Source organism: Oratosquilla oratoria, chromosome 32 (assembly GCF_046742065.1).
Source record: "Oratosquilla oratoria isolate Oo_2021 chromosome 32, ASM4674206v1, whole genome shotgun sequence".
NCBI lineage: Eukaryota > Metazoa > Arthropoda > Malacostraca > Stomatopoda > Squillidae > Oratosquilla > Oratosquilla oratoria.
In genome coordinates, this window is record NC_134808.1 from 28,492,601 (window position 1) to 28,511,787 (window position 19,187).

Below are 19,187 nucleotides of genomic sequence, written 5' to 3' on the forward strand. Positions count from 1 at the left end.
AAGAGTGTCACATCGATATCCATGGCCCTCAAGAGAGCCAAGTTCTTCAAACTGATTAGAAATTGCTACTGCACACTCCTGGGCACATGACCCATAGGATTCTCCTGGATTTAATATGCAGGCCAAGTGTTACCACAAGCCTATGATTGGTCCCAAAAAATTAATCAATAAACCCTGCAATTCTGTAGGAACTTCTGGTCTGGTGAGGGTCAACCCCTGATGGCTACACCTCTGGTGATGGGGTTGACAGGTTTTAAAACTGGGCAGCTTCACTATCTTGCAGGACCACTACATGGTCCCTGTTCTGTCCTTTGGCACAATAGTACCAATTCCAATGTTGGGTTTGTTTTTAGTGCATTTAAGTGTTACTCCAAGTGTCCTTGTTTAATGTCTGGCACTACTGAAAAACTGGGAATTAAATCTGCTATTGGCATTGGAGTGCAAGATAGTATTATATTGATTCATAGTAGGTATGGAAATCTTAACCCTGTGGAAGAACTATGTCACTAATTACTGGGAGACAAGCTTGACAGTGAACATATTGTCAGTCTTTGTTCCTGTCTCACTCTTAGCATGAACTCCCAGATGGGAGACATACCCCAGCAGTTCAATTTCCCACACCCCATTCATAATGGAAAGGTATATCCTTAACTTATTCCTTTAACCTTCCTCTTCTCTTTTCAATTAATCCATGCTAAGCTTTCTTGAAGCCTGCAATTCCCAGGAACCTAAATACAGCCACTGGTTAATCCTGAAATCAATCCAACAACTTCATGGATGAGGATGATGGGTGGTATTGGACATGGAACTGCCTAGTGTAGGTCTTGTGGTTTCTTGCAATATCCTCCATTCTGATGTTCTTTTAACATTATGCTACTAGTCTTGCTTTTTTTTTTCCTTGCCCTTATTTAGTCAAAGCTTCATTCTTTGTACCCTTTTACTACCTTGAGTTAACTGGTGAAATTGATTCCACAGGTCACCAAGACCTTGACTTTCCCTTCTCACATTTCCCCATTAAGGATGTCAAGAAACACATACAAATTTTTCTTCATTTATTGACTGAAGCTCACACCCTTGATGGATATAACATCTGGAAAAAAAGAAATACCTGTAAATTTCACATGAATATATAATTTCCTAAACTGTACAAATCAATATGGGCACCAAATTTGCTATTATCAATCTGCTGAAAAGCCAACTATCAAGTGATAAGAATCTTATTGAAAGCTGTACATCTATACATCAAACAAGCTCCCCTAAAATATTCCCTTAACAAATCACTTGCAACTCTGACTCTTCTTATTGAAAGCTGTACATCTATACATCAAACAAGCTCCCCTAAAATATTCCCTTAACAAATCACTTACAACTCTGACTCTTCTTCCCATGGCTGCAGCTGGAAGGTTGTGCTTGAACTTAGCCCTCAGTCCACCAGAATTGCCATGCGTACGTGTTACTTTCCCCCAGATTACTCTGAGCTTGGTTTTTGTCCCTGTTGGGCTTGGAGTCTTGTTCTTGCACTGAATCAAGAAAGAATAATGTACATTAAAATTTAGGCACATATACAATATATATAACAGGTGATTCTAAGCAAGAAGTAAATGTCTGTTGAGCAGGGAGGGAAAAGGCAGGGGATAGGTGCGTGTGTGTGAGGACATGTTTAGATTACATTTTTATGAAGTATTAAGGGATTCCCCCCCCCACCCTCCATCTCTACTTTCTATATGAGAGTACAAGGTAAATGAAGTGGCCCTGCTGTGGAGGTGCTGTGTTTTGCTGCATTGCTTGACCCAGGCAGTGGACAGGAGACACATCCACAAGGAGCTTTGATGAGAACGAAACAATGTTTGGTGGATGGGGATGGGAATGGGATGAAAGGGGTTGTGGGTGTGTGCCTTGGCTGGGTACCGTGCTTATAAGGGTGAAGAGACCCTTAACCCCTTCACTCCAGGCCAAAATCCTGTGGGCAGCATTAGCTGCCAGACATGCGATGTTGCGTTATAATACTCACATTATAAAAAATAAAGTCACCGCTGTATTAATCATTTTCTCTTTCACCTTGAATTTTGATAACCATAGAAAATACGATGAAGCCAGTTTAGAGAGTATGGGGGTCACACAGGTACAACTACAATAAATATAATCAAGACACCGACATCGGCATCCTTGCGTACCCACTTGCTCCTCATGACGCCTACGTAGGCATCACCGTATGGAAGGGGTTAATGTGTGTGATTCACCATGGTCTTTGGATCATGTGTTGGACTCGTGATCAACAGATACTTCCCTCCCAAAAGAGAGCTTAGTTTGTGTATGACTGATCTATGGGTAATGCTGTGACCTCACATACATGCACCCACACACCCACCCACTCAACTCCCTGCCCACGAAGTTGGAGTGACAACCTGCAGCGAAATGATACTGAAATTATTTCAGCCCTGGGCAGGATTTGGACCCAGACCTCTGTAGTGGCAGCCGGGAACTCTACCACCTGTGCCACAAGTTGTGTGTGTTTACCTAAATGTGGTGCACAGGAAAGGAGCATCATTCATTGGGTTCTATCTCTTTCCTTATAAGGTAGGTAACAGTCACATGAACTCGTTGATCACCATATTAGTAAACCAATTCTTTCCTATTTCCTTTTTAATTCTAAATCCAGGACTGCAAGTCTTGCCCTGTTCTCTTAATATGATGACCTTGTTTGCATCACCCTTGTTAAAGCCTTTGATCCATTTGAACACCTATTAGATCACCCCACACACTGCATCTTTCCAGAGTGAAAGTTAAAGTGCCTAAGCCCCTCTTTGTAAGGTAAATTTCCGAGCCCATGTATCATTTTGGTCATTCTCCTATGTACTGATTCTAGTGAATTGACGAACATTCTATAAGACGGACATCAAAACTGTACCACATAGTCAAGGATGGTCTAATGCTAGATAAGGGTTTGATAATTACCTCTGATCATCTATTCATAACTGTCCTAGCAACAAAACCTAATTCTCTGTTAGCTTTATTCGTGGCACTAATGCATTGTTTCCTGGATTAGATCAGGACTTGTTAAAACTCCAGTCTCTCAAACTCACTTTCTCCAAAAACGCATTATCTAAGCTATATCTATTTTCAGGGTTGTGTAGCCCTATGTTTAACATGCTGTACTTAAGAGATATTAAAAGTCCATATGCCATTTCACCAACCATGTAAACAATTTGTTATGATCATCCTGCAGAACCTCGGCATCATCTCCTGACCTAATTGGGCATCCTATTTTAGTGTCATCCACAAACTTACTAACATCACTATTAATCCCATTGTCCAAGTAATTTGTGTATATAATGAACAATAAGGGATGCAAAACTAAGCCCTGGGGAACTCCACTAGATACACTCCATTGGGATTTTACACCAATTATGGTGATCCACCGTTTTCTGTCACTGATCCAAGCTCATCCATTCTAACACTTTTCTCCTATGCCATGGGCTTTGATTTTAGTTAGTAGTCTCTGGTGGGGCACCTTGTCAAATGTTTTGCTGAAGTCAAGGTAAATAATATTGTAATTATCATTGTTATCTGATGCCTTACATGCGTTAATGTAAATAGATTAGTCACACATGACGTACCCTTGGAGAAACCATGCTGTAAGTCACGAAACAAATTGTCTCTCAATGTGATCTCAGTCTTAACTATCACTGATTCACGCATTTTACCTATAACTGATGTCAAATTGATTGGCATGTAATTGCATATAGATTTATCTCCCATTTTGAAAACAGGAACAATATTTACTTGCCCCCAAGCAATAGGCACAAAACCATTGTCTAGACTTACTAAATATTTCTATTAACTGGTCGCTGATTTAAAATTTACACTCTTTAAGCACTCTGATATTTTTTTTGTCTGGACCCAGGGATTTTGCAGCTTTAAAGTCTTTTAATCTGTTTGACTATTTCTACTTTACTAATGCTGATTTTTGATAGTCTACTTTCTTCATCCCCACTGAAAACCGGATTATCTAACCTCTCCTAGTAAACATGGAGAAAATATTTGTTAAACACCTCACTCATTTTTCCCCCTCAGATTCTATCATGAAATTTTTGTTGTTTATAAATGGGCCTATCCTATCCTTATTTTTATTTTGTTGAGATGAAAGAAGCCCTTAGGGTTGGATCTCGCTTGTCTGGCAACCTTAATTCCATAGTTACATTTCACTGTGCATGTATTCTGTCTCCTGAAAAACAAAATTGTTGGAAACCTATAAATCATTAGGTAGATTTTTTCACTACATTGATGAAGTTATGTATATTTACCATGCCCCCTTACCCCCACTCATAAGGGAGCCAAGTCAAAAGGCATGTACCCACTCCTACCCATTCCACCACCTTTCCCTCCCCTAATCTTAGCGCCTCGTGGACAATGGGTCATCCCTGTATCCTGCCCTTGGTACACAGATAAATGGCTAGGAAATGGCAGTATAAAATGAGGTGTTTAGGGTCTTGTAATATGGTTGCACTGGGGGGCAGCTTGTTTGTGGCAAAGCCTATTCAGTAACAAAAATGTTACAGGGCCATGACTACCTTGCTCTAGATGATATCAAATTATTTTCTTCAATTCATGGAGTGTCAGTTATAAATAGGATTTAACACAATTCAATTAGTTATATACACCAAGGGATTTTTCCCACCTTACAAGGGAGGTAGCCAAAGGCAAAAGGCATAATTCCCACTCCCACCCAATTCATCCTCACATACTCCATTCCCATTCACCACCCCTCTTCTTGCCTCCTCCTGGATAACAAATCATCCCTGCACCTAGCCAATTGCCCTGGTTCAGAAGCTATGCAGCAAGACTGCTTCATTTGCCAGCCCCCCTCCACCCCCTCATGCAGAAAAAGAGAAGACAGGGAGAAATCCCTTCAGGCAGCGTCAAAATATCATTCACATATAGCCACTCCCTAACCCCCCATCCCCTTCCATGGATCACAGTATAATCCATACACAACCATTCTCCACTCACCCCTATCCTGTCTTCTCCCTTCCTTACTCAACAGATATTCAATTAATACAAACCTTATAAACATAGGCACATCGTTTGCCAACGTAGAAGGCGCCTTCATCTTTATTTTTAGCTCCCTCTACTTGCAGAAGGGCTGTAGTTTCATACTGGTTTCGTAGACCACGCTTATAACCAGTGAAGACTGCTTTGGCATACAGCCTGGAAGAAAAAAAGAAAATGTTAGGAAGTGTGCAACAATCTCACAAACTCACTAGACAACAGTATACAACCTCAGCAAATGGAAATTCTAATTACATTTTCTCTATAACCAGCACTTTTATACTTGGGGGGTCACAAGTAGTTAAAAAATCTCTGCAGGTTTAAAGAAAAATCTCTCTTCTAAAGTTCCCTGTTACAAACTATCTCAAGAACATGCTTTTCCTAATATATGAACCAAAATATTCCTTGGAGCAACACAATGATGCTATCAAACACCATTTAGAATGTAATTGTTTAATAAATGGTAGCCAGCATGGATTAAGACTGAAATGTTCTTGTGTGACTAACCTACTTGAATTCTATATTGTCATCTCAATTTATGACATAGAAACAGTATACAAAACTGAACTTTGAGGCGGCTTTTGATACCACCCTGCATGAAAGGCTACTTGCTAAATTGGTTAAACAACTGGAAACAGTTGTTTAAAATGGCAAAAATGTTATGTGTGGAGTGCCTATCGTCTCAAATTTGTTTATACAAAATTGTGCTGAATAATAAATGTTCACTTAAGCCAATCAGATATTCAAGATCTTGATAAACTATAGCAATGGTTTGATACATGGCTCATGAAATTTAACCCAAGTAAATGGTTATGCACAATATATACAAGTTATTAGGAAATTCATTCACAAAAGTGGATAGTGAACAGGATCTCGGCATAATCATTACTAATGATCTCAAATAATCTAAGCAGTGTGTTTCTGCCTCAGAGAGAGTAAACAATATTCTAGGATTGCTTCTGTGATCTTTCAATTTTAAAAGTCCATCTGTCATTAACAAACTATATGAATTGTTAGTTCATCCACATTTGAAATACGCCATTTTTGTATGGTTATTAACATTCAGAGCAAAAACAAATAAGTAATACAGCTGTAACTTTATATTTTATGAGTATTGTGATCCACCATCGTACGTCAGGCAGCTACAGGTGCCTGCAAGAATTTGACTCTTACTGAAGAGGTTAATAACTGCCTTCACCTCTTCTTTCCTTATTTCTCCCCAATTTTCCTCATTCATCACTGTTATTTTCTTGGTGTTTCCCACTACAACTACTTTTCCTTCTATCTTCCTTCACATTTAGCAACTCCTTAAAATACTCTGCCATTTTCCCCTTACTACCTCTCCCATAACCATCTCTCCATCTGCACCTTTTACCTATTCCTCTCAATTTCCTTCCAAAAAATCTTTTTATTACTTTCAAATTTTTCTGCCATACTCTTACCCCATTAAACATCTGCTTTCCTCCTCTATCCTATGCTTTACTTTCTTTGTAACTCTATGATTCTCTTGTCCTATTTTGTAACCAATCAGTGAATGCTTGTTTCTTCTCTTCTACAACCTTCTTTGCTTCATCACCCCATCACTCGCTACCCTTCCTTCTATTTCCTCCCGTCCTCCTTGTTCCACACACCATCTTTCCACACCCTGTGACTCCCTCCTTGATCCACGTGTGAGATGGATAGGGATATCATACATGGGTGGGAAGATGATAGTACATACATACACTCAAAAGCCTCCTCCCTTATGATGGGGATGGGGCACGGTGGTCAAGTTAAAGCATACATCTACCCTACACCTTTAAAAACCCACCTCCCACCCATGTAGCAATTAGAGTAGGAAATTACCATTCCCTAAACAGCAATGACATGAAGCATGTCTCCAAAACTGACTTCAAGCCCATAAGACAAATCAGTAACATCAAACCTCACATTGAAATAACCACAACTTTCACCAATAAAGATACAGAATGGGCAATAATCTAAGCTAATGAAAAGGCTGGTTTTAGCAAGAACCAAATTAGAAATATCCACTTCTCCCCAGTCAACACTGTTTCAAAGAAGACCATTCTACAAGTACCGTATTTTCCGGCGATTAGTGCGTGACTTTTTTCCGTTAGAGGGGCCTAAAAATGGGGGGTGCGCGTTATCCGGTGGTGCGCATTATCTACGGCCTACGATAAAAAATTCTGCGGCTGTGTGTGTAATTTTTTTTCACAACAATGTGACGATGTTGGCCGTCACAAAGTCGGGAGGCACACTTCTCTGTGACGTTCCGTAAGAACAAGAAGAACAGCCATGGTGACATGAAAGACTACGCCAGCATGGGCTACCGTGTATAAATATTTGGTATAGGTAGGTATCTATCGAATCTTATATTTCATGATTAAATAGGCCTAAACACCATGAAACATGATCAATATTCATGATATTTGCCCATGTTCACAGCATCCTAGTTTGAATATTTATGTTGGCTTTGTAGCTTCACTTTAGGTATGGTACAAATTCCATTGCGGCCGTTCATAAACTCGTGTCAAACACCTGACTACAACACCCTCTTTCGGGAGTTATATTAACTAAACATCACCTCAATGAGAGACTGTCCTATTTCACCACTGTCATTGCAGGTTCAAAGCTAAAACGAAAGTCTGTAGTTTGTTTCAGTATTAAATAAAAAAAAAAATGGTAAAGACGAATTATTTCCTCAAGATATAAAATGAACATTTTCTGTAAAAATCCCGAAATTTTTCTGTATATTTTATTTTCAATAAACTTTTTTTAGATCATATTTCCTACAAACTATTTAAGCTATAAAGTAATAAGGGACCAATGCACAACATGAGTCATATACCGGTACATGTAGTTCCGACTTTTTCTTAGTTGTGTCCTGATTGATACCTATTTAGACACTTAATTTAATTTAGTGACAAATCAACAGATTTCCCAGTAGTGGCTCTAGCCAATGAAAAATACTTCTCCATGTAACCCCGTTCACATGATATAAATACCGAGGTAAAACTGCATTATGGATAAATGCGATCGGGCATGCGCGTTATACGTCGGTGCACGCTATCTGTGTACTGAGATAACGAAGTGCATGGGTGCGCATTATAACCCGATGCGCATTTTAAGCCGGAAAATACGGTACTGAAGAGGTTATTAGGAAAGCCCCCAGAAAAAAGGTACTTCTAGTGATCTAACAACTACAGAACCAAAATGATCTGTTTTCTCATATGTAAATGACCTGACAACCCAGAACAGTAAATACATAAAACCTACTTGAACAAACTGGAACAATGAAAAATAACAGAAGCTTCACCCTACAATCAACAGTAACACTGTTCACTCTAGCCAATCATGAATAAAAACACCCAATAGGAAAATCAAATGGACAAATCCTCCAAACAGAACATAACCCAAATATTGTGGTTCCCACATTTGACTCGTACAAATTTCAGCCCATAATGAGGTAGGACAGCAAAAATCAACATGAAAACAAACCTTTTAAAACCATCAGTAACACTAATATTAATTTCCACATGAAAAACCCCCATTATTAATTTCCACCGGAAACATTAAGGAAAGTTGTTGGATTCGTTGTAATAGATCCAAAATATACAAATACTGCACAAGCTGGCAAGACGAAACTTCATAATTCCCAGATGTATATGGGGCCCTATCCAACTTACAGTTACACAGAATTAAGGGTATTTTTTCAGAAGTGCACACCTATGCAAAAGAGCACTAGAAAATTCAACATTAATTTTGTAAATTATAATACATCACTATAACATACATTTTTCTTGGGGGACAAAAATGACAGAGCAAATACAATACCGAACAAAGCTGCGATCATAGCATCAAGACACCATGTCATGTTTCCAGTCCCATAGCAAATACACTACTAAATGAAGCTGTGAACAAAGTTCTGGAATACTCCCTCAGTGTTTGTCAGTACCTCGCACAGTACATATTTTCAAAACAGGACTACACAGCTGAGATTCATGCATTTCTAAAAGTTATGTAACTCCCATATACCCTGCAGTCCAATCGGATACAATACCAAAACCTGCCATCAACATCCCTGATAATCCACAGAATTTCAAACATTGCATTATTAAATGCAGGTTTGGTTAGAATAGACAAAATTAACATACTTCAATTTTTTCAACCATCACACTTGTCAACACAAAGATGCCATCTCAAGCAGCATACGTCCAACTTGGCTCATTCAATGGATTGTTACTACCGACACACAAAATACAGAAATAAATGACTGTGAACACTAGGACAATTGTCTCCCACCAATTCTCCCTAGACAACTGCCCCCCCCCCCCAAGATGATTTGTGCACACCCATGCAATATAAGGGGGAAAAAGCCTTGGTATATGTATGTATAATACATCAACGTAATATGCGATTTTCTTGGCAAAAATAAACAAAAACCCTTGCTACAAGCAAATTTACCAAAGAACGAAGCAGCTAGGATATGGTGTGGAAGCCATGCCAGTCTAGTCACTATCAGATGACAGCTTTAATGTTGTGGACCGGGTGTTCTCCAACTCTTGGCGACATTAATAAGTGGTTACAAAACATGGTATATCATTCAACTGCCACAACTTCGTTTGTTAGAAAATAGGTTTTGGCAACTTTTTTGACATTGATTCCCACCAAGAAAATTGTATATTAAGTTGATCTATTATAATTTACAAAATTAATAATAAATTTTCTGTTGCTATATCGCGTAGGTGTGCACAACTAAAATTTTACAAAAAAAATAGCTATTTTAATGTACAAAATAAATTCCATATGTGAACACTAATTCCGTGAAGTGACGAACCTCTAAAGCAGTACATTGGAGGTGCATCGTGAGGAACAAAACCAATGACTATAAAATAACCGTTTCGCAGGTGGGTGATACATTCGAGGTGCTCATAAACACTGCCACCTACCTGTTACTATTTCCTACAAGATTTCAGCAATGGTAAAAATGAAAGCAAAGTTTTTTGCCCTGTCTTGGACATTGTAGAAAAGATCCTGCAACAAGAAATTGACCTAGATATTCCAATTGAAAGCTTGCCCTGCACCCACGTCCCTTGCTTGCCAAGGTAACAGAAAAAGAAAAGGCAACAGCCCTTCAGAACCAATGGACTTTCTTTTTTGCAAATGAAGAGGATCACATCCCCAATAGATTTCTGCAGTGCAACATTACTGTAAGTGAAAGGAGACAATATTTGCAATAGAGCAACAGTTACTGGCTTTGAAGAATGTGAAAAATTGTGAGAATCAACACCGTGTGAAATCGAAACCTTTATTGGTACCAATAAAGGTTTCGATCTCACATGGTGTTGATTCTCACAGTCTTGTCGGCTTTTGCCTTTGTGTTTCAATGTGAAAAATTGGTATGCAGATGCAGCATTTAAAGTGGTACAAAAACCACTCGGTCAATGTTTAGCATTCATGCTCTTATAAAGGCCAACAGAACATGAATTAAGTTTCTCTGGCTTCTATGCTTAACTTAGGTGAACGGAGACGTGATTACAAGCACGTATCTCGTGTGGTCCAGGATTTAATTGACAACTGCAGGAAAGTTAAAAGCATACGGATGTGTTTCTAAATATTACAATCCTTGGATGTAGTTTTTACTGGGCTGTGTGGTGTAAGGTCCAAGAACTGTCTGCAGGCCTCCTACAATGACAATGTTAGAAGAAGGAAATTTCTTTGAAAGATTCTAGCACTGCCGTATGTCCCAGCAAACCATGCAAGTGATGTTAACTCGTTTGAAAGCAGATTGTACCTCTGATTTTTTAAAATGCTGGTGAATTATGTCATACATGGATAAACTCTGATATTTGGTCTCCGTCAAAATGGAGCACATTCAATTGGTGTGTAAGGACCAAAAATGAAATGGATGGTTGGCACCACTGGTTGAACAACAAATACTGAAATGGGTAAATGAACTTTCATCTGCTCATACAACTGCTACACCAGGAGTCAGAAATGGTAGACATAAGTGTTCAATTGTTATCAAATGGGAAAGTTCTACACCAGCAGTATCACAAAGATGTAGAACATCATGGAAAGTTGGTGGAACCCTGGGATGAACATTCATCAGGTATACAAGGTTTGTGAACATTCATCAGGTATACAAGGTTTGTGAACATTCATCAGGTATACAAGGTTTGTTAAATAAGTAACAAGAAAATGTCAGGCAAGACATTAAATATGATTTGATCAAAATACTACTTCATGAAGTACACATACAAATATTCTATAAAATGACTAACTAGCAACTTTCTATATTTGTAGGTCTGAGTGCAGTGGTGAATGTGGTGGTACCAGTCTGATTTGGTTTGCTGATCTGTGAACACTTGTCAAGATGCAGGGAAACATGGAGCAGTGTTACGCCATCAAATTTTGTGTTAAACTGAAGAAAACTAAACAAGAAGCTTATGGAATGTTCAAGGAGACCTATGGGGATGAACAGATGAGCCAAGCAAGTTTCTATTGATGGTTTAACATATTTTTTGAAGGAAATGAACAGGTTGAGCATGAACCCAGATATGGAGCACTGAAAAGTGCACGCAAGGCGGAAAACATTGAGGAAGTGCAAAGCTTTGTGATGCAAGACTGTCGAATATATGTGAGGACGATATCTGAAGCTGTTGGTATTAGTATCGGCACAGTAGAGACAGTTCTAACCAAAGATCTGAAGCTCCACAGTCTGTCCCAAAGATCCTCTCCAATGACCAGAGGCAGTTTTGTGTGGAATGTTGCACAAGTCAACACTGGTGACCACCTGGATGGCCGACAGGGGAATGAAAGTGGTACAACACACACCCTACAGCCCTGACCTAGCCCCTTGTGAATTCTTCCTGTTCCCAAGCATGAAAGACAGCCACAGGGGAACCAGATTCCAGTCAACAGAGGAGCTGAAAGAGGTATCGCAAAGTTACCTAAAGGGACTATTGAAAAAGGACTTTGAGGTCTTCCAGGATTGGGAGAGACACATGCAGAAGTGTGTAGATGCGAGAGGCAATTATTTTGAAGGAGACAAAGTTTTGTAAGCTTATGAAAATAGTGTCTCTCCTGACATTTTCACATTACTTAACATACCTTGTATGTTTGCCAGAAAGTTTAGAGAGAGATGCATCTCACCATGCCAGAGTTTACAATTGATTGTAAATGGACACTAATCATAATTTCTTCGGTTTGCTCATGGACATTTATATAATTCGGAGGCATATTTGATATGTGCAGAGATGGAATTTTTTCCAAAACACTTTCTTGTTGGGTGCAAAACGTACTTTATTTTGTGATTTGTATGGCCTACTTCTTGTCATGTTTTCTTTACTTGTATGAATCGAACGACCGATATATTTGAAGTTTTGATTGTACATGTACATCAGTAATTCAATTTTAATAATAAAATGAACTGAATATATAATCTACTTTTTACTATCCTCCCTTTGACTACTAGGCTGACACTACGTTCCATTTTGTCAAAGGAAGCCGTGAGCACCACAAGCCTAATCCACCCTTAACCTGGCACCCCCCCACCGCATGGGTGTGGTATACACAATACTATATTTTACATTAATTTTATTTTACAAACAGCAAAATTTCTCAAGGGAACAAGTAAGGGCTGGCTTTTACGGCTTTGGTTTCCTAGATTTTCTTCTACATTTCATATTCTAAAGGCTGTAATTACATGCGTGTTTTATTGTAAATTTTAGTGAACCGTGGATAGGCAGAGGCGGGACCCACGGGGCCGTGTTGGTAAAGTTGGTTGGCAGAATTTGTGGACAGAGTTGGTTGTAACATGGGCAGAATCAATCACCTCTCAAGCTTCCCCAGTGGACATTTGTAATTGTACCGCTTTTAGCAACCTTTTCTATTATTGACTTCCAAGAAAAATGTATAATGTGGATGTATAATTGACAAAAATATTTAAGTTTCTATGGCTAACGCCATCGCGAAGTTGCACTTCCAAAGAAAATTCTGAATTAACACAATTTACCCTGATATTACACTCCTCATACGATATGCAGTATACATGTTAGAATTTCTGGTAAATTCCCAGAATCACGCAAGCATGGATATTCAACATGGAACTTAACAGTCCAACATACCGCAATCGTTCCATAGAAATAACATTTCAAATGAAATATAGCAAATTGAACCGAGAGAAAGGCATGAGACCAGAGGGCACCAGTGGAAACTAAAGAAAACTAGATTCAGAACAACAAAGAGAAGCAATTTTTTTGACGCCATAGTAGTAAATAAATGAAACAGTTTACCAGAAAATGTAGTTAATAGTTCAAGTGTCAACATGTTTAAGAATAGATATGACCGGTACATTGTAGAAAATCTGAGAAGAGGCTACTCTCAAGAGCTTTAGCTCCCTTGCCTCTGACATCACTTCGGTAAGCAAATGAAAAATGTATATAACACTCCAATATAACCGAACTTACTCAACACCCATAAGATTTTGAACGAATAAAATTATACAAATGAATAACCAATATTACTCACCTGCCAGCTTTTTTATCAGTCTTGCCCATTTTCCTGAAAGAAAATATTACCATTATAGCTGGGGAGTAAACACAATATTAATCCCTTATCATCTATGATATATCTTACTATTTTGCGTATTTGTCACTCTGATTGTATTCCAATAGGGTTTCACAATCGATATACCCTAAATAATTTACATTAAGCGTGATGAACTATGAATATAACACAAATATATATCCGCACATCGGGTTCTCCTACCTCCGGGACTATGTAAACAACGTGAAGAACTTGTATTTGGAGGGGAGGGAGTAAACTTTTTAGATATTTATTTTTCCAATATACTTTTTAATATAATTACACATTTTTACTATTATGCAATAAGTAGATAAAATCATAATTCTAATTCTAATGTATAATATAATTATTTATACTTTCAATTATTTCTTTCAATTATATCAAAGGTGTATACCCTACTCCTTGTTTACAACAAACATTTGACAGAAACGAGAAATCAGGATGAGCAGAAAAATATTTGATGAAAGTCAGATTCCACCTTCATTCCCATCAGAATCAGTAAAAGTTATTGCCGAAAGTATTGGTATATCAAGTTTAGGAGATGAAGTCGCTAAAGAATTGGCTGAAGAAGTAACGTTTCGATTGAAACTACTCATACAGGTCTGTAGTAACCAAGTTACCAACTGCATTTTCTAGTCACTTAGGTCTTAGTAGAATTTAGAGGGTCTTCTTTTTTGTAAGTCAGTCTGGTCTGATATGGAGTTTGAGGCTACCCTGCAGTGAGCTGTGTACCCAGGTACAGGAGGCACATCTGGTAGTGTCTTCTAAAATTTGTCTAGATGTATCTTGAACTTGATCATTGAATGATTGATGATAGGGCAGCTCTTGACTTGATCTCTAACATGTTTTGGGAGCGTGTTGAGAATTCTGGGGCCGTTGTAAGTAAAACTGGAGGCCAAAAGGATCCTGATTCTTCCTGGACCAGATGTAATATAGGTAGTGATTTCTTCTCGCACATGCGACTGTTTCTGCTGTTCTGTGTCTCTTGCAGAGACAATGTTGAATGTAGTTGGGTCAGGTACCTGTTTCTCCAGTATTTTCCACACATATATGGCTTGATATCTCTTTCGTCTCCTTTGTTGTGAGTATAGGTCTAGTTTTTTCAAGTGATCCCAATAATTTAGGCTTTGTATACCTGTGATTTGCCAAGTGAAGTATCTTTGGTTAGACTCCAGTTCTTGTATTTACTTAGTTCTATCTTACGGGAAGGGGAGCTATGCTTGTAGTGTCCTGCCTTTATATTTTGCAGTGTCTAGTTTGCTCTTAAATTTATGTATGGTTTTTGCACACTATTGTTTTGTCCAGTTTGTTCCTAGTGTCCAACACTGTGTGGAAAACTTTTTTTTTTCAGATCTCTTATATAACTATCCTTTTTGAGTTTTTCTCCATGTCCTCTTATGTTTCTCTTGTCCCAATTTAGTAAGTCCTCTATCAAATATTTCCATGCCTTTTATGATTCTATAGATGGTCAGTAGGTTGCCTCGCTCGCTTCTCTAGTCCAGGGTCAGTAACTTCAATTTAGCCAGTCTCTCTTCATATGTCAAGTTTGAAAGTGCTGGGGCCATTTTCATAGTTGCTCTCTGGATTTTTTTTAATTTTATATTCTTTTTGGTACTGGATGACCATAGTGTTGCAGCATACTCCAGTGTAGGCCTTATTAGTATGACTGATATTTTTCTAATAATTTCTTTGGCTAAATAAGTAAATGTTACTTTTATTGATCTTAACAAGTTGTAGGATTTTCTGACAATTTTGTATATTTGTTTATCAGGGGACAAGTCATTTGTGATAATTACTCCCAGGTCTTTTTCAGATCCTTCCTTTGTTCCAATTGTATATTGTCCTGATTTTTTTTTTCTCTCCTTTTGTGAACTCCATTATACTACATTTCTTAATGTTGAAGTCCACTTCCCACTTCTGACTCCATTTCCAAACCTTGTTTAGGTCTCTATAGTGTTTTACAATCTGTTTCTGTTTTCACTTTCCTCAACAATTTAGCATCAGCTGCAAAGAAGCTCATGTAACATTCCACATCTTCATCCTTGTTGTTCACATAAATAGTGAACATTGTGGAACTCCACTAATCACCTCCCAACCTGAACACTTTTCTCTGAGTACTACTTTCATTTTTCTATCATGCGGGAAATCCTCTATCCAGTTTAGTAGGTTACCTAGTATCCCTCCTATGTTTTCCAATTTTTTGAAATAATTTTTTGTGTGGTACTTTGTTGAAGGCCTTTTGTAAGTCTAGGAAACACAATCAGCCCATCCATCCCTTTCTTGTATTATATCTATTAGTCTTGAGTAGAAACAGATTAAATTTGTAGCACATGATCTTCCCTGTCTGAATCCAAAGTGTTCAGGGTTTATTATATTGTTTTCTTCGAGGTGTATTACCCATCTATTCTTGATGATTTTCACACAAATTTTTACTACAGTGCTTATAAGGGAGACCAGTCTGTAATAAGTTGGTTCTTCCTTGTTTCCTCCTTTATATATTGGTACAATGTTGGCATTTTTCCAGTCCTTTGGTATTTTTCCTTCTTTGAGCGAGCAACTTATCATGTTGAATGTTTTGTCCATTAGTTCCTTTTTGCATTCTTATAGTATCCAATATGCCATGCGATTTCCCTAACATCAAGGTTCATTAATTGATCCATTATTTCTTTTTATGTTATTATTATTTCCCTCATGGGAGGAGATTGCACTTCACTTCCTTCGTCCCAGTGCTGTATTTTTTCTCTAGTGAAAACAGACTTGAAGTGATTGTTTATGACTTATGCCATTTCTAGTTCTTTTGTGTATTCTGTATTTCCTTGGGGGTAGTTTCACCATTTCCTGTTTATTTTTAAGTTTACCAGTCACATATCAATAGAATAGTTTGGGTTGATCTTTACATTTTTCTGTGATGTCTCTTTTGTAGTTTCTGTTTTCCTTTCTGCACACTTTTACATATTCATTTCTGTAGTTGATATTTGCCATTTTCTAGTTTTTTTTTTTTTTTTTTTTTTTTTTATATATCTTTTCTCCATCTTTTCCAAGCTTTGTCTCTTCTATCTTTTGCCTCACTGCATCTTCTGTTGAACCAGCATTTAATGTACACCTTTTCTTTTTTCTGTCTTGGTATGTATTTATTCACTCCTTCATTATAGATTTCCATCAAGATCACCCATTCTCTTCCACTTTCTCCCATGTAAGGTGGAAAAAGCTCTGTGTATATACATATGTATGTGTGTGTATATATATATATATATATATATATATATATATATATATATATATACAGTATATATATTACAAGTATTTTGCCTTTTAGAGCTTTTGTCAGTCTCCTTAAAAAATCAGATTGCTGGGAATTTCAGGATACCTTTACCTGTGTTCAAGTTAATGTTTATTAATTTCTTTATATTTTTCACTTCTTCATGCCTATGTTCTTTTTCTGTTTTAATGAAATTATTTTTTAAGAAGTTGATACTATTTCAGTGCTAATGTGGTTTGACTTCTTTTTATTTTGTCACAAATTCAATGATTTCCAGGATGGAACGAAATATATGCAACATGGGAAGAGGAAACGCTTCACATCAAGTGACTTTGACCATGTACTCAAGATGAAAAATATAGAGGTATGCAAAGAATACTACCAGTATAGATTTACTTTAGATGTATATATAAATGTCAATGACAAATGTTTTGTATCATGAGTTGCTACAGAAAGTTTTCTATCTCTATACCTAAAGGCTTCTTACCCTTCATGAGGGAGGTAGCTAGCCAAGTCTTGCACCCACCCTCGCCCATCACCCATTTGTTTTCCTTTTATTTTAGCTCCTTGTGGATGAAGGGTTGTCCTTGTCCCCTGTTAGCTGCCCAGGTCAGAAGCAATGCAACAAGACACAGTACATCCACAGCAGGATTTCAGTTACCTGGCAACCCTCCCTCCTCATCCTCTCATGCAAAAACAGAGAAAACAAAGAGAAATAAATTTATAGACCATCCACAACTATTCTCCACTCATCTATCTCTTGCCTTTTTTTCCTTCCTTGCTCAACAGACCTTCCTTTTTTATCCAAGGCCCCCTTCACCTCATCCACCACTCTCATTCTCAGTCTTCCTCACAAGTTTACTCCATCCACCTCTGCCTTCCATACTCTTTGATAGTTTTCCATCATTCAGTTTTTCTAGGGGCCCAAACTATCCCAGTATTCTTTCGTCAGCCCTATTAGCCAGCTCCCTTTCCACCTGTGCTCTCCTCATCTTATTTTTCACTCTGTCCATCCTGGTGACCCCCACCATACATCTCTCTTTTCTGCCTTAAATTCCAAGTCTCAGACTCATACAGTGATACATGCATAGTTACCTCTCCATATAATCCTCTCATTGCATCCATCTCAAAATAGGTATATATATTTTTCTTTTTTCCTCAACACATTTATATACTTCCCACACTCTACAGATTACTTCCACCCCCACTCCTCCCTAGATACTTATAACTATCCACTATCTCCAATCTCTCCTTTAATGCTTACCTCCAATGTTTTGCCACCCTCACCCCTTATATACATCTCATCACCTTGTTTTTACCCACATTTACATCCAACTTCCTCCTTTGACATACCTTCCCAAAATCTGTCACTAACTGTCTTAGACCTTCTTCTGACCCAGCTACAAGCAAAGTGTTGTAAGCAAATAATAACTGGCTCACTTCCCCCTTCCCTCCACTCTAACCATCTCCAAACCTCTGCCCATCACCCTTACATTGGCTTGTACCACCCCATCCTTGTGCACATTGAACAGCCATGGTGATATTACACAAGCTTGGTGAAGGCCCACCTTCACCTCAAACCACTTATTCTCACTGTTCCCATTCCTAATATAAAACATTACTTTTGACTGCCCTTAACAGCTTTCCCCCATCCCATATATCTGCAATACCTCCCACAATTCCTGTTGACCTTATCATAATCCTTCTCTATATCTATAAGGGCCCAAAAAACATCCTTCACTTTTGCCAAAAACTTTCTGCATATCTGCCTTACTTCAAAAACCTCCTTTCCTAAACCCACACTATTCCTCTCCTAATCCTGTCAACACCCTCCCTTGTGCCATTCAAGCTATACTCAAACTTGTCCCTCTAAAACTATTACATTCACATTTGTCCCCTTTTCCTCTGTAAAGTGGAACCATAAAAGCACTGCTGGTTCTCCAGCTCTCTCCCCTCCTTTAGACACACATTAAACAACCTCACTACTCACACCACTATAATTGTTCCCATTTCATAATTTCCAGTGTTCTATGTACTGCATCATTTCCTATAGATCTGTCATTTTTTCCTCTCCCATCAATCATTTTCCTAGCTCCCACTCCTACTGTCAATCCCTGACTAACCTTCACATTCTCTGAAATGCTGTACCCATCTTCCCCGTAATGCCTTCATTTCCATTAACATCTGTCTATCCACACCCTTTAACTTTTCCTCTCTACCTGACTTGTACTCCTCACTCTCTTCACTTCCTTACAAAACATCTTTTTATTCTTTTGAAATTTCTCTGCCA

At 38.1% G+C, this 19,187-nt stretch overlaps 2 protein-coding genes across 5 annotated transcripts in view; one reads left to right on the plus strand and one right to left on the minus strand.

Moving 5' to 3' along the window:
- Positions 1–1,039: 1,039 nt before the first annotated feature.
- Positions 1,040–13,882, minus strand: RpL35A (ribosomal protein L35A). Of its 3 annotated transcripts, none has more exons than XM_076213906.1 (5): positions 13,822–13,882; positions 13,582–13,614; positions 5,064–5,208; positions 1,368–1,520; positions 1,040–1,090 (listed from the first exon to the last, which is right to left on the minus strand). In XM_076213906.1, the coding sequence occupies exons 2-5, from the start codon at positions 13,608–13,610 to the stop codon at positions 1,067–1,069; spliced, it is 351 nt and encodes a 116-aa protein (XP_076070021.1). In that variant the 5' UTR covers positions 13,611–13,614; positions 13,822–13,882; the 3' UTR covers positions 1,040–1,066. The 3 variants fall into 3 exon arrangements, with proteins under 3 accessions (XP_076070021.1, XP_076070019.1, XP_076070020.1); XM_076213904.1 differs by having other exon boundaries at positions 13,807–13,869; XM_076213905.1 differs by having other exon boundaries at positions 13,761–13,857.
- Positions 13,883–14,041: 159 nt separating this feature from the next.
- Positions 14,042–19,187, plus strand: part of Taf6 (TBP-associated factor 6) — a 29,193-nt gene continuing 24,047 nt past the window's right edge. For both annotated transcript variants that reach the window (XM_076213907.1, XM_076213909.1), the window contains exons 1-2: positions 14,042–14,238; positions 17,175–17,261. In XM_076213907.1, coding sequence (XP_076070022.1) covers positions 14,080–14,238; positions 17,175–17,261 — 246 coding nt within the window. In that variant the 5' untranslated portion in view covers positions 14,042–14,079. The remainder of the gene's footprint in view (positions 14,239–17,174; positions 17,262–19,187) is intronic.

Coding starts and splice junctions, on each gene's coding strand:
- RpL35A (XM_076213904.1), bottom strand. Junction 5,209..13,581: donor ACTGATAAAAAAGCTGGCAG/GTGAGTAATATT, acceptor TTTTTCTTCCAG/GCTGTATGCCAAAGCAGTCT. Junction 1,091..1,367: donor TGGGAAGAAGAGTCAGAGTT/GTAAGTGATTTG, acceptor CTTTTTTTCCAG/ATGTTATATCCATCAAGGGT.